The 13,580-nt window shown below is 39.7% G+C and overlaps 1 protein-coding gene across 1 annotated transcript in view; it reads right to left on the bottom strand.

Annotated features, from left to right (window-relative positions):
* Nucleotides 1–13,580, bottom strand: part of Adamtsl1 (ADAMTS like 1) — a 628,790-nt gene that overhangs the window by 137,945 nt on the left and 477,265 nt on the right. The window contains exons 15-16 of the mRNA XM_090329363.1: nucleotides 9,566–9,867; nucleotides 2,125–2,254 (exon numbers count right to left, since the gene is read on the bottom strand). Of these exons, the coding sequence (XP_090185489.1) occupies nucleotides 2,125–2,254; nucleotides 9,566–9,867 (432 nt within the window). The remainder of the gene's footprint in view (nucleotides 1–2,124; nucleotides 2,255–9,565; nucleotides 9,868–13,580) is intronic.

Genomic DNA, 13,580 nt, shown 5'->3' with positions numbered 1-13,580 from the left:
CTACCAATCATATTTCCTTTTGTTATGCATTTCTGCCAAAGAAAGGAGAAGGAAATTTTTTTAAATATGAGACTAAAATATTTCACAGGCAAGACACTGTTATACATGTGTCCTTTTTAAGATGAAAATCTACTTTGGCTTTTGGATAGAGGCTGGATAGAATGAGTCATAGCAAGCCAAAGTACTCTGGCTCTCTTTTTAAATTAGCACCATTCTTCTTAAAGAATGGCCTGTCCAAGGAATCCATGACTGTAAGAGATCTTGTCAATTTAACAGTTGGCTGGTGAGAAATCAAAGAGCATAAGCCAACAACAGTCCTTGTCTATGAGTTAATAAAAGGTCCCAGTATAAATTAGGCTTATCTAATTTGACAATGGTTAGCACTTTCGAGGATGGGAAATAACAGTTTATGTCACATTCCTTCTAGTACTTAAAGAAGATAACAGGTTTACTGGCCACAGATAGGCCCAGGTGCAGAATCTTTGGCATTATCTCAGTTCATCACACCATTGGATGGTACTGTAATACTGGAATGTACCTAGCATTGTGTTCAAGGAATGTTAAACAAGCAGATAGACATACTATCAACTATGATGTTTCCATCTATAGAATAATGAAGAGTCCTGGGATATTTGATCAGGTCATCGTGACCTCTTTTCTACTTATATAATCAGTTTATTTTGCAGATGGAGATACAAGAGATGTCACTTTGTCTAAGACTATATAGCTAGTTGGTGACAGAGGTAGGATGATTGGCCAGGCCTTCTGACCCCCTAACTAAAGGCCCTACAGACTGTCCATGCTGAATGCCTTCTGCTTCCTAGTTAGACTTTGACCAAATACAGGCATTTACCATTTACAGTGCTCTGTTAGGTTCACTGAAGTGGAGATCTGGATGGTGAGTATAGACATTTGGGACCAGGTACAGCAAAGAGAAAATCAGTCTCCATAAGATTCTATGCATTGAATCTGGAGTTTGCTTGGTCCAGACCTTGACTGTTTTACTGGTTAGTTCTTGTGCTTACTTGCACTTGTATTGTTCTAAGCAGTGACTAGTTAATGTTCTGTTCGTCTGAGAGGATGTGGTCCTATTTGCTTCCACATTTGACAGGGAAAGCCCAGGCCCACAGTTCAGATCAGTAGCGAATAATTCTGGTGGCCAGTGCAAGTATCTTCGGAATGGAGAAGGCCCATACTAAGGCTCCATACTAATTTACAAAGAAGAGTATCTTGCTGGCTGAGAAAGAAGACATACAACTTACCAGCTTGACCAATGAACTATTGTTAATGCCCAAAGCAACACACTGCTCCTTTTATGATATCCTTTGCCAAAAGGAAAGAAATACCATTCAGAAACAGCATTCCTTTCATGTATAGCATATGGCCTTATCCAATAACGTTCTTCATCTCATCAGTAAGGTGAAAAGTCTATTTTGGGTTTTCCCTTCTAAATCAGAATGATAGATGAAGTAGTCTCAAAAAGAAAGTATCTAAAAAGCAAATTTCTTGAGACACCATAAAATTATGTGGACTGAAGCAGTGATTGGATTGATTAACTAAGACTCAAGGTTGGAAAATAATGAGACCCAGGCAGGGCTGAACAATGAAATGCTCTAATTGATTTTACGCATGTGGAATAGTACACATACACCCCCAGAGCATGCTATAATGAATCTGCATGCTGTGTGCACACAGATTTCACAGCAGTCAATTATACCACCCAGGTGCTTCAGTTCCTTAGACCCTATAATTTGCAAGCCACTTCATTTCTGTGGTGTGAGGGCTTGGGACACAGGCTAAAAGGTGGCAGAGACCATGAAGTCTGTGGTCAGTTTATTTTCTCTTTAGGGAAAAGCAATAGTGTGACACGTGCACATACCAGCCATGCCATAAGCTTGTTTCAGTGCACACAGCCTTCTGGACTCTGTGTATGACCATCGACCGGGCTGGAATTCCAAGGTCCTGGTTTCAATTAAATTTAAGTGGATTTGACTAGGAGTTTGAACTGATGCTAATTGGTTTTCAAAACACTGGGTAACAATAAGCGTTCCGGTCTTGCCCATAGAGAGATGCACCCATTCTGCATACACTGCTGCCTGGCAGGGCAGGCAACACGTCTCTTACCTTGCTGGGCAGGGATCCAAATTGCAAGATTTCAGAAGCTGTGGAGGCCGGCGGCTGGTCACGCACAGGTTCTCATCAGCAAGCTCCCGGGTCTGTTTGTTCAGGCAGCTCACCACAGCCTCCTGGACACCTGTGTACAAATCACACTGTCAGGCCAGAGTGCAGAATGGGCATGTGTTGGGGTGATGAAGTGTAGACAAGGCGGTTGGTGGGAGGTCTCTGTAATCGGTGGAACTCTTGCTACAAGTGAGAGGTTGTAGCTTAAAGTTGAACACTGCCAATCTTGTCAGACAACACCTAATGTGGGGTTGGGATTGCAGCTCAGTGGTTAAGTCGTTGCTTAGCATGTACAAGGCTCTAGGTTCAATCTCTGATAGCACAAAGGAAAAAAAGAAAACATTGCTCAGTACAAAAAAGAGGTACTCATAAGTACGTTGCTTCTACAGGCATAGCCCTTGAAGAGGGCAATGCCCCACCAAAGATAGGCTGTTCTGACATTGTTGAAATGTTTAAAAAATGCCGCCAAGCTATAAAGCCACTGATGCTGAGATGTGATGATTTAATACAGAAGGAACTTACAGTGACAGGTCACCAAAAAGCACAAAGGAACAAAAATAATCCAGGTACTGAGGACCTTCCTAGATTGTGGTTCAGGCAATATGATCCTGTTAGACTGGAAAGGAAGTCCAAGGCCATGTTTCAATATCCAACATGTTGTAAACTGCTGTGCTCTTGGTCTACGAGCCCAGGACTCTAGTCTTGACTTGTTTTCTTTTGATTCTGATTCTTTTTTTTTTCAGTATATTTAGGGTCACTTTGTATGTTGTAGCAAAGCAAATAAGATATATAATAGCTACAGCCATTAAAAAAATGTTCTTGGGGATGTGGGGGAGGGAAATGGGGACCAAGACATGATAAAGGCTATCAATGTACGTGAATTAATGTACCTTCTATCTGGCAAATATAATGTAACCCTTCTATTAATTACAATAAAAATATATGAAAAAAATTAACCCTCAAAAATCAACTACTAGACATCTCTTAAGTGTGCTCCTTGAGCTATAAACTAATTCTGGTTGTATGCCTTTCTCAATAATTCCTCTTGAAATGCTCATTTATATAATGTCCAGTATTTGAGTTTCTTGAAATGCCTTCAAAATTTTTCTTGCCTCTTAACTATCAAGGTCAAATTGTACATTTGTTCATTTTATAGTATGTATGCATCTGTTATACCAATTTCTGACACAGATTTTTCATGCACAGACGAGTGCCACAAAGTAGTTCAAACACAAAATAGATCCATTTGGATGAATTATGGAGGTCACTTACTGTGTGTGAGGTTAATATTTATTTCTGGCCTCAAGACTGACACTACATTTTGTCGTCCTAGAAAGATGACCTTGATGACCTGTGAGGCTGTTCATTATACAGCTCAAAGGCCCTTCACACACACACACACACACACACACAAATGTTCTAAGAGACACACGCACACCTGAGTTGGTGCTAGTGCAATAAGATTTCTACTAATGACTGGCACAGGGTTACTGAGCAGGGTTTTCAAGGTAGTCTGCAATATCTCTTATGGAGTCTTTCATGGGATAGGGAAACACAAATAGGTGGTACATTGATCAGGTTTATGTGTCTGTGTGGGGGTGGGGAGGCGGGTTGTTCTTGAGGTTTGAACTCGGGGCCTGGCCTGAGTGCTGTCCCTGTATGTGCTCATGCCTAGTGCTCTACTTTTTTGAGCCTCAGCTCCACCTACAGCTTTTTGGTAGTTAATTGGAAATAAGAGTGTCATGGATTTTCCTGCTCGGGCTGGCTTTGTGCCACCATCCTCAGAGCTCAGCCTACTGAGTAGTGAAGATTTCAGCCACTGGTGTTAGGCTGATGAGACTTAAAAATGCATTTGAATTCAACATGTTTATAAGCCATCTTACCAATGTCACTCTTCTCATCATTCTCTCCCCCATCTCTCTCACCCCACCCATACCTTCTATTTACCTGGTTCTCTTTTCATTATATGAACATTGGCCAGACATTATATTCTGTTGTTTATGGTCACAATAGCATCCCTAATACTTATGGAGTGTCTGTCATCAACAGGATACCATTGCTAAACACTTGCCAGACACATACAACAATTCCATCAGGTGAACAACTATTTTTAACCCATTTTGCAAGACGAGAAATAGTGCCTTAGAAAGGTGAAAGGATTTGCCTGAGGTCATACAGCTGTTAAAGGGCAAGGCTGAGGGTGGTTATGTTCTTGGCCCCTACTAACAGTGGTAACATTTAAAAACACTAAGAGGCTGTCCTAGCTGCTTCCATGGAGAGCTTCAGAAATAACCAAGACATCTGTCCGGATTTCAGTTAAGGGGAAATATGGGACAAAACATTCTTGCTCATTTACTTTTAGCCATACCTGGTTATGTATAGCAAGATAATTAAACTAAAGATATCTAGCTAAGATTAGATATTTTCATGTAGTTATTGCAGGTGGTAACTAATCATGGAGTTATACAGAAATATACATATATCTTTCTTTTTATTTTTTGCTTTTTTTAAGCTAGTACTTAACACAATATACCTTACTTGCTAGCCCTGTGGTTACCCTTCTCCTGTCTACACAATGCTTCTTCACCAAGTTCTCACTGCACTAAACTGGACAATGCTTCCTAAGTTGATATTGAAGTGGTCTAGGTCACTCAGCAATAAGACCATTTAAAACGTGATATTCTAAAACCAGAATCCAAGTCTACTTACCTTTTCCTAAAAATGAGAAATCAGACAGTTTTTTTTGTTTTGAATCAATCACAGTATTTGTCCCGTGAGTATGTAATTTTTTATTACTTTTTAGTTTTGTTTTTTGAGTTGGAGTCTTGCTGTATAGGGCAGGGTAGGCTAACCTGAAATTCACTATGCAGCTCAGCTATACTCAACCTTGGAATTTTCCTGCCTTAGGCTCCAGGATCCTGGAATTCTAGGTGTCCCCTGACATATTCAGCTTGCAGTTTCTTTTCCCTAAGGTTTATTTTTCATCCTTTGAACAGTTTTGTAATTTAATTTACATATGTGATGGCCAGTTCTGAGTATAGCACTTGAGATTTACATCGGATGTTCAAATTTCTCCATCCTATTCTCCATCTATATCACTGACTATAGGAAGATCTCCCAGTTGTAGCAGGATGAGCCATTAGAATTTACAGTGTGATGACAAAGGAAATAGTCCACAAGAGATATCACAGGGGATGTCCTATCCCTCTGATGACAAGCCACTGGATATCCCTTCCTATCCAATACAGAGCTCAGAGCTGCTGTTAGGTTAGAAATCAAATTTTCTATTCACTTGTCATAGTATTTATATAGAGTAGACTCTCTCATTTAGAGAATCTCAATACTGTTCTAAAATAAGATATACTTTAGCTTCATTCAGCTGTTGGAAACCTTTTCAAATTGGGGTGAAGATCTGAGGTAAAGTGACCATGGCCTTTGCCATGCACACTGAAAATATTTGTTTTAGATGAAGGACGTAACCACTTGTTTCTACTTGGTAAATTCCTTTCAAAATGTATTTTAAGCTTTTCTAAGACTGTAAAGACTGGTATAGTAAGGACTAAGTTTCTAAAAGGATATAACCAAGCTCTTCTTTTATAATTTATTTTATGCAGGGCATTAATTATAGATAAAGATCAAAATCATCTTTGGAACAGTTAAGTGCAGAGATTTAAAGGCATTGTCAAGTTATGAACTTCCTAATCTAGGGGATTATAAACAATGGCCCCTTAGGCTCTGCAGCAGTGTGTGTTGCCCCTGTGGCCAGGGGACTAGTTACCTTGATATTCTTAGATAAGGCCTTAAGGTGGGGAAAGCTTAAGACAGGGTACCTGGGACCAGATCTATGGCCAACCTCTGGTGTAATGGCATGTGAGTTCTAAGAGGCAGAGTGCTCCAGGCACAGCAAGCAATTGAGGTTCAAAGGAGGTAGAGGGGAATAGCTAGAGGAAGAGATCTGGAGGGCATGACTGCCTGGAATAGGGCACCGTGGAAAAAAACTTCAAGGACTATAGCTTTGACCTCATCATAATACTGATGAGGAGACCCGCAAAGAATTAAGATGGATGTCAGCATCAAGCTGACCTCTGTGTCCTTTGTGTAAGGGTTACAATAGCCTAAAACTGACAATGGAGTCTGTGCTTTTGAGAAAAGTAGAGAGAGGGCTCATAAGGAAAAAGGAGCAATTGGTTCAGATTTCATTCTTGATTTTTGCTGAAGTCAGTTTCAAGATTTTCAACAGCTAGATTTTCATGTGGGTTTTAGCATCTAGGAGTTCAACATCACAAAGCTGCTTAGGTTCAAAACTGGTTTCCTTGACAACACCTATCAATTCACATATGGAAAATTAAAATATAACAAGAAGACAATACACAGAACACAGATCTGAACAGGTTAGGTTCACTTTCCATCTTCCAGAAAAATGGGATTTTCTATGTTTATGTCTCCCAGAATGGCATGATTGTTATATGATATTTGGTGACAGCTCAGAGAAATATAACCACTGACTACAGACTAACTTACTAACTAGTTCCTTCTGCTTGCTACCTCTGCTAGGTGAAAGGTTACTTTTGTGGTTGGTTTGATTTCATCTCTGGAGATTATAGAAACAATAAAGTTAGCTTGGCTATCTCTACAACTCCAAATTGGTTTAAAATCTGTTTGTTAATTCTGCATGGTTTTGGTTGGTATGAGTAAAAATAATTAATATATATATATATATATCTTGTGAGTTATATTTTGGAGAAAGATCAAAGTTGGTAATATAATAAAATATTACTGCCAAACAATGCCTTGCAAACATGTATGTCTCATCTATTGAAATATTTGTTCATGCATTTGTACATCATATGGACCATATAACCCAAGCATATTTTCACCACTTTGGAATTTTCAACACTAACAGTTTAGGTGTAAATATATAACCTTGGCAAAGTGACACACCATACTATCAAATGTTGTTGATTCTGAAGGCATAAGAAATCTTTAGTATCTTTTCCTTCCCTCAGATATAAAGGATACACAATTTATGCTACACAAAGGCAGTTTCTACAAGAAATCAATTATCTCAAGCATCTAAATCATATTTCTAAGTTGGTTTCCTCTGACATTTGAAATTCATATAGTCCACATACATTCTAGGCTTTCAATGTTAAACTCCTGGCTGACCAGTAGAAGAATTAGCCTCTTAAAGATCAAAGTATCTGGTGATTTATATATCTTATTACTGCAATTACTTTTCCCACCTATTCATGAAGTTCTAAGCCTGACTTGTAACTGAGAACTATAACTGAGAGTCCAGGAATAATTCTTTCCCAAAGCACATTTGTTTTTGACTAGAAATCATGACCATTTGAATCATATGATCATGGAAATAGGGAATGAAAGCACAACCCTCTGAATCTGGAGTCATTTGTTGTGTAAAAAGAAGCAATCAGTCAGGGAGGTACATTTGCATTATCTCAACATTTGGAAGGCTGAGGCAAGAGGAACAAGAGTTCAAGGCCAGCTTGGGTGACAGTGAAAGACCCCATCTCAAAAAATAAACTAAGAAAGAATAAAACCAAACAAATATAACAAACAAAGAAGTGGGCCGGGAGTTTGGCCTAGTGGTAGAGTGCTTGCCTAGGATGCATGAAGACCCGGGTTCGATTCCAAATACATAGAGTAAAGACGGAAGTGGTACTGAGGTTCAAGTGGTAGAGCTCTAGCCTTGAGAAAGCCCAAAGGACAGTTCTCAGGCCCTGAGCTCAAGCCCAGGACTGGCAAAAAAAAAAAAAAAATCCAACTGTCACCACCAGCTCCTGCTTGGCTGGGAGTTAATCAAAGCTTACTTAACATTTCTCCCACATTATGCATGAAAAAAATATATCTTCAAAGTGACACAAGTGTATATGTGAATACAGTTACGTTAGATTTGTTCCAGGAAGCAGTCTTTAAGAATCATTTGGAAGAAGTTAGATTTTTTTTTAAATACCTAGGGTCTCTACTAAAACACTTCACAATTCCAGGGCTTGAAACTGGAAAATGTGGAAACGAATAAGAACATCAAGGACAGGGCTATTAAATGCTTTAAAAGGATCTGATGGAGAGAAGTGATTTTTTGCTAGCGCTTGGTTGACTAGTCATTCCCTTTCAACTACATGTGAACACCAAGGTATATTTATTTTCACATTCTCTAAAGGTTTCCCAAATGTCATGGCTTAGAATACAGTTTTGGAAAACAATTTTAGTGCCTCTTCTCACTGCTTAAGTAAAAAACTTTGCTGGGAATATTGGAAGATCAACATGTCCAAAGGAGTTACTATTGCCCGATGATTCTATAAGGAATAGATTAGGGTTCTTTACCTCTCAAATCTCTTAAAGGACACTGTCTATGTGGGAGACAGTTGCAATATGAATTGAATATATTTTCCACAGTGGTAAGAAAGATTGGTATCTTGAAGAACTGGTTTTTCTACCACAATCCTGTGTGTAACCCCTGAAACAAAGAATCATTGAAGGGATATGACAATTAACATTGCTTAATCTGGCCATGGTGTATCCATTTGTTGAAGAATCATATTGTACTCCAAAAATATATACAATGTTTGGTCATCAATTAAATAAAGTAAAAATACCAGTGAAATTATTTTTATATCACCATAGAATATACTGAAGAAAAGCAAGTGAATATGGAAACGTTTCATACTAGTCAAATGAAATTTACATGAGAAAGCTTTAGGACTTCTACTTTGGCGGGGGAGGGGGGTTATGGGGCTTGAACCCTGGGCCTGAGTACTGTCTCTGAGCTCTTCTGCTCAATGCTACCACCCTATCCCCAAGTCACAGCCCCATTTCCCATTTTCTAGTGATTAATTGGAGATAAAAATCTCAAGTTCTTTAGTGCCCCACCTAGCTTTGAACCATGATCCTGAGATCTTAGCCTCCGGAGTAGCTAGGATAACAGACATGAGCCACTGCACCTGGCTAGGCTCATATTTCTTATTGTGTCATACACTAATAATTGCCCCAGGTATATACTCTGTGGATCACTTTTCTTACTCCTTTCTCCTTGTTTGGAGAATCAGTTGAGGAAGGATTGTTGCCTGGCCTGGGACAACTTGTGGAATTACACCCTGGGTCTTGGTTCATCCTGTATGTCCCGAGGTAAGACGGTATACAAGCAATACTGAAGGTTGAGAGCAAAACATCACTGAATGACAATGGAAAGCAAAGTTGTGTTTTCACCACAACTGCCAGTCTGAAAGAAACCCCTGGGTCTAACACTCAGTTTGCTTGACAACTGGAATGGCTGCTTCTCCTTCTCCCTGCCTTCACATTCACATGACATAGATGCATGCAGCAGGGACAGAAAGGGACATGGAACCCAGTCCCCTCTTCTTACCTCCTCCACAGGATTCAGAGCATTTGGTGAATCCCTCATATTCCCAGTCGTACAGCTCTTCAAGATCCTGCAGGCCACCCAAGAGCCTGTCTGTGACATCTGGATTCAACTCAGGAATTTCCCCGTTGCATGGTCCTGCGTAACAAGCACGTTGGGATGCTGGCTTGGGTCCTTCACACTCATCAACAGGCAGGTCCGCCACCGACTGAGAGAAAGACAGGAGCACCTGGCACCTGACTATTCGCACCTGGGTCCCCACACCACAAGTGACTGAGCAGGTGGACCAAGCCTCTGGGATGAACCTGCAGTCAGCAAGCAAACAAAAGATCAGGAAGAGAAGTCCGAGGCAGAAGGCCACTTTGAGGGTGGTGGTGGGCTGCATGGTACCTGTCTGCAGGGCCCAGAGCTATCCCAGGATATATTCAGGGCCTTTCCACCCTGTGGTGACATAGGAGCTGTAGCTTAGTTCATGAGCTCAGGGCCACTGATGCCGGATTGCTTGCTTTGTGCGTGTCATGTGAACTCTAGCTGCAAGACATTCCAGCCTCAGACCACCTGCCTAGTCTCTGCTCGCCACCCCCAGTGGTGGCACTTCAGAGTCAGCATTTGATGGGTCCTCATCTCTCTAAATCCTAGCACTTGTGCCTCTTGCAGGATGCCTGCTATTTGGCTATTCTTACAGCAGACTAATGCTGATACTAAAAACTATACCAAAATAAGCCTTGGGAGATATAAAAAGATTTTTTTAAGTCTGGATCTCATATTCTGTAATTTTTTTGCCTTTTTGCTCAATATGCTTCCTAAGATTTATTTATATGTATAAAGAGGCTTTTTTTTCTTTTTTTGGTAAGATTCCAAGAATAGTGCAGTCCTATCCCTCACACATTCTTTGAATTAGTCTGAACTCCCAATTCTTTTTATATCCTAGAGAAAGCCACACTACAGATTTAAGTCCACAGACGTGTTACAGTAAACGAGAGGCTCTCTGCAATCACGCGTTTGTTCAGCATGCTTCCCTTCTCCCTGCCTCTCCCGCCCCCCCCCAAAAGAAGCTATCCTAGTAAGGACTTGTTTTTTTTCTCTGAGTTTCTCCAGAATGTAGGAAAACATCCAAATTCAAAAAAAAAAGTTTTCCTTCCCATTAATCAACCATGGCCATAACTGTAATGACCTTGTAGGAAGAACTACGGGAAAAAGCCCAGAGGGAAACACTAATATTTTCAAAAAGTTACTATAATACTTTGGAAAAAAGAATTCAGGGATAATTCTTTACAGTTTCTCCACAATCCTATTGCGTTCTCACAGAGAATTGTGCAGAGGAGGCATGCAAACCTGGCTTCTTGACCTTGACTTTGGCAGGAAAGGAAAGAAGTGATAAGCAAGTTAGACTTTTAAATCCTAGCAAGTGTAAATGGTTCATCTGCAGTTCATGGAGACAGCAAACCAACACAACTTTTCACCATGGCAAGAAAATACAGCAGGGGTAGCCAGTGAGTGTGAGCCTGGGCTTCACCTGGAGCAGAAGTGGTGCGAGAGGGCCAGCCTTTCCCAAATCACACACACCACACTGAAGCATGGCTAGAAACTCTCCCCATGAGGCTGGACTCCAGCTACCATCGAAAAGCCAACCCATAAGACAGAACAGGTGCAGACATAAAGAGAAATGCATAGCAAGCCATTACAAAAATCTAAAGCAGAAATACAAACAAATGATTATTGGATCAACTTGACAACAGTGTAAGAATAATACTTCTTCAGTAATGTAGAAACCAGTTCTGTTGTCAAATAAAAAAGATGAGCAGATCTCAAAAAGAACTGCACCCTATTCATTTTTCCTATGCGTGAAGGACTATTGTGTCACGGGTAAGCGCCGATTCAGTAACTACCATAACACAAGGGTCAGCAAGCTAGATAGGAAATCTTTTGGATTTTGCAGGCCTTGTAGTCTCTGTTCTAGCCAATCAACTCTGTCATATCCTCAGCTCTGGAAAAGAAATCAACAAATGAGTGAGGTTGCGTTCCCCTCTTGTCTCCCCACCCGCCCTCTCCCTAAATGGCAGTGGAAGGTCTGGATTTTGTTTGTGGTCTATAGTTTTCCAACCCCAGCTACAGAATAGTCTATTTGGTAAAGATGCCAAACACACTTAGATTCACAGATAATCCCGAAACTTATTTTAGGCCTTTGTGCCCTCCATCACTTCCCACACATGTGGGATATAGGATGACTTGGTTGAGTGGTTTGGGTTTTTCTCCCAAAGTGAATCACAGATGGAATCTAGAATAGGATTGATGCACACACTGGATCCTCACTTCTCCAGGTCTGTACCAAGAATGACTTTGCATTTGGACTCTTTCCAGAACCAAGATGACAAAACAAAGCTCACAAAGTAAAAAATGGAGGGCTACTACAGTCACATGAAATGTAGCAATGGCTAAGGCACATATATGTACATGTGCATGCATGTGTGGCAGTTCTAACCATCTGGACATTTGAGATTAATAGCAAAAAATAATAAACATCTGCTTTATGTTTCCCCAATGAGAGTCTTATCAAATGTAAATGCAAAACAGCCTCACTGGCATATCTCCCAAGCCACCATCCTTAGGTCTTCATCAGGTTCACACTAATTAAAGACAATTTGGTTTTAAGCAGTGCTGTCTGCTGGCCATCATCTTAATTTCTCTAGTGCATACACTGTATGATATATTCTGCTTGTTGAAGAGAGGGGATTATATTTCAAAAGAAAAAATATCTGATAGTGCAAATGGCTAAATGAATAATAACTGTTTGTTCTTGTATAGCTTTTCCCCACATGCTTCCATCTCCGAACTCTGAATCTTCTGTCTTGAGTCTTCTGGCCACAAGTGGGAGGAAGCAAGGTCACTGAGAGGGTAAGCAAATTAGGAGGCTTGCATGTAACATTTAGAAGTCTTTTCTTTAATAGCACTTGATGAGCTAGGGTTTTTAATGTGGACTCTAAAAAGCAGAATGATATTATTTCTGTTTTGCTTTCTTCTGTTGGTATAGCAATCATTTTGATGTACAAATATAACAATAAAAAGTTCTTACTATTGTAGTTTGAATCATTTAAAAGTTCTTTTTGCTATAGCACTATAAATGAATAGAGGAGTTCTTTAAAAGATGAATGTAAATTTCAAAATGACGATATTATTCCTGCATTTAATTTTTCCAACTCCAGAAAATTAACATACACACATATACATACCTGGAAACTGAATGCTACTGAATAATCTGTGCTTTGGCCTGGTCTTCTATTGTTCAAGTATAATAAATATAATTGTTCATTAGACAAAAAGCTTATGCTTTAATCAGAGTTATTACTATAGTCTTTATGAAATTGAAAACAGTTATAATCAAATCCACTTGTAAAATCCCCAAGTGGCTTAGTTTATTAGTGGCTACATGGAGTCAGGAGAATTCATTAAACTAATAAAGACTCACTCTTTCCCTTTCCCTTATGGTCTATGTTTATGGATAAAAGTGGTGGTGGCATGATAGTTTAGAGAGATAAGAGGAGGGAAGAATAGTTTGGAAGAAAATTCTGAAAAGCTTGAAAATGAGCAAAAAGATAACTAGATACCCTATTAAGTGCTCCTTCCTGATTATCTTAGCCAGGACACTTTAGTGACATTGTAAGGTGTAGAGAACTGCCAGTGGTGCTTAATTGTGGAAAATGCACAGGCTGCCCTATGTAGAGGCCTATTTTTTCTACCATTTATAATTCATTTTCCTCACTCTATTTACCTAAATTTGGTTGGCTCTTTAAAAAATTCCTTCTGCTTCGCTCATTAATTAATGAGGTAGAGTAGTCTCTCTTATTAGGAAAACATACAGCAGTTTGAAACTTCAATACTCTCTGTGCTTTCAGGCATTTACTCAATGGAAGACTTGGGCCAGGTTCCTGTGGATAAGGTGACTCTGGTAGATAGGAATTTTCACAGATGCTCATTTAATGTTTACATGAGACTCATGAATTTTCACATTACTATTAAC

This window comes from Megascapheus bottae, chromosome 3, assembly GCF_031878675.1.
Source record: "Megascapheus bottae isolate mThoBot1 chromosome 3, mThoBot2.hap1, whole genome shotgun sequence".
In the NCBI taxonomy this organism is placed as follows: Eukaryota; Metazoa; Chordata; class Mammalia; order Rodentia; family Geomyidae; genus Megascapheus; species Megascapheus bottae.
The sequence above is the reverse complement of the archived record's forward strand: the minus strand, read 5'-3'. Positions and strand labels throughout refer to the sequence as shown.